The sequence below is a fragment of the Loa loa genome (assembly GCF_000183805.2).
Source record: "Loa loa unplaced genomic scaffold supercont3.4063, whole genome shotgun sequence".
Classification (NCBI taxonomy): Eukaryota; Metazoa; Nematoda; class Chromadorea; order Rhabditida; family Onchocercidae; genus Loa; species Loa loa.
The window spans coordinates 1-842 of NW_018112240.1; the positions used below are offsets into that span (position 1 = coordinate 1).

The 842-nt window shown below is 42.9% G+C and overlaps 1 protein-coding gene across 1 annotated transcript; it reads right to left on the reverse strand.

The window, feature by feature from the left end:
- Positions 1-64: 64 nt before the first annotated feature.
- Positions 65-745, reverse strand: LOAG_16104 (glyceraldehyde 3-phosphate dehydrogenase domain-containing protein; the record flags this gene model as incomplete). Its single annotated transcript, XM_003151591.1, has 3 exons — positions 65-139; positions 239-409; positions 644-745. 3 exons carry the CDS (start codon positions 743-745, stop codon positions 65-67), a joined length of 348 nt encoding a protein of 115 aa, XP_003151639.1.
- Positions 746-842: the final 97 nt, after the last annotated feature.

Here is an 842-nt window from a genome sequence, read left to right on the forward strand (position 1 = left end):
GCCTCCTTTACAGTCGGCCTTAATTTCATCCATAGTTGCACCCTTCTGCAGTCGGCAAGTGAGATCAACAACTGATACATCCGGAGTTGGTACACGGAAAGCCATACCAGTAAGCTTTCCCGTTCAAATCCGGAATGACCTAAAGTTATCACCTTTAAAGATGCAACTTTCGTCTTCATAAGTTTCCAGCAAGAACTAAAACAAAAGCTCATGGAGCGTTCCTAGTGTCAAATCTTACTTTTCCTACAGCCTTCGCTGCACCAGTGCTTGCCGGGATGATGTTTTGGGCAGCACCACGACCATCTCGCCACAGCTTTCCGGACGGCCCATCGACGGTCTTTTGAGTGGCCGTTGTTGCATGTACAGTGGTCATCAGGCCCTCAATGATTCCAAACTTGTCATGGATGACCTAAAGAGAAGTCTGATTTGTAATGTATGATGTAAAATCCTTAACAGGTAATCAACAACGTTTCTCACCTCGTTTTCTTCATATCTATTCCGAAAAGTCTTGGGCATCAAATGCATCAAAAAAAGTGACATTAGCATCTCATTAATTCCACCTCCCTATTTCAGGTCACTTTCCAAAAATTCTCAAACAATTTCTAGACTTAGAAATGTTAGTTTGTATTAAGAAATCTTCAACCTTAGCCAAAGGAGCCAGACAATTGGTGGTGCAAGAAGCATTAGAGATGATGTGATTGTTGGCCTTATCATATTTGTCATTATTGACACCCATTACGAACATTGGTGCATCAGCTGATGGAGCAGAAATAACGACTTTCTTGGCACCACCCTTCAGATGCGCACTTGCTTTCTCCGTTGTTGTAAAAACGCCCGTCGAT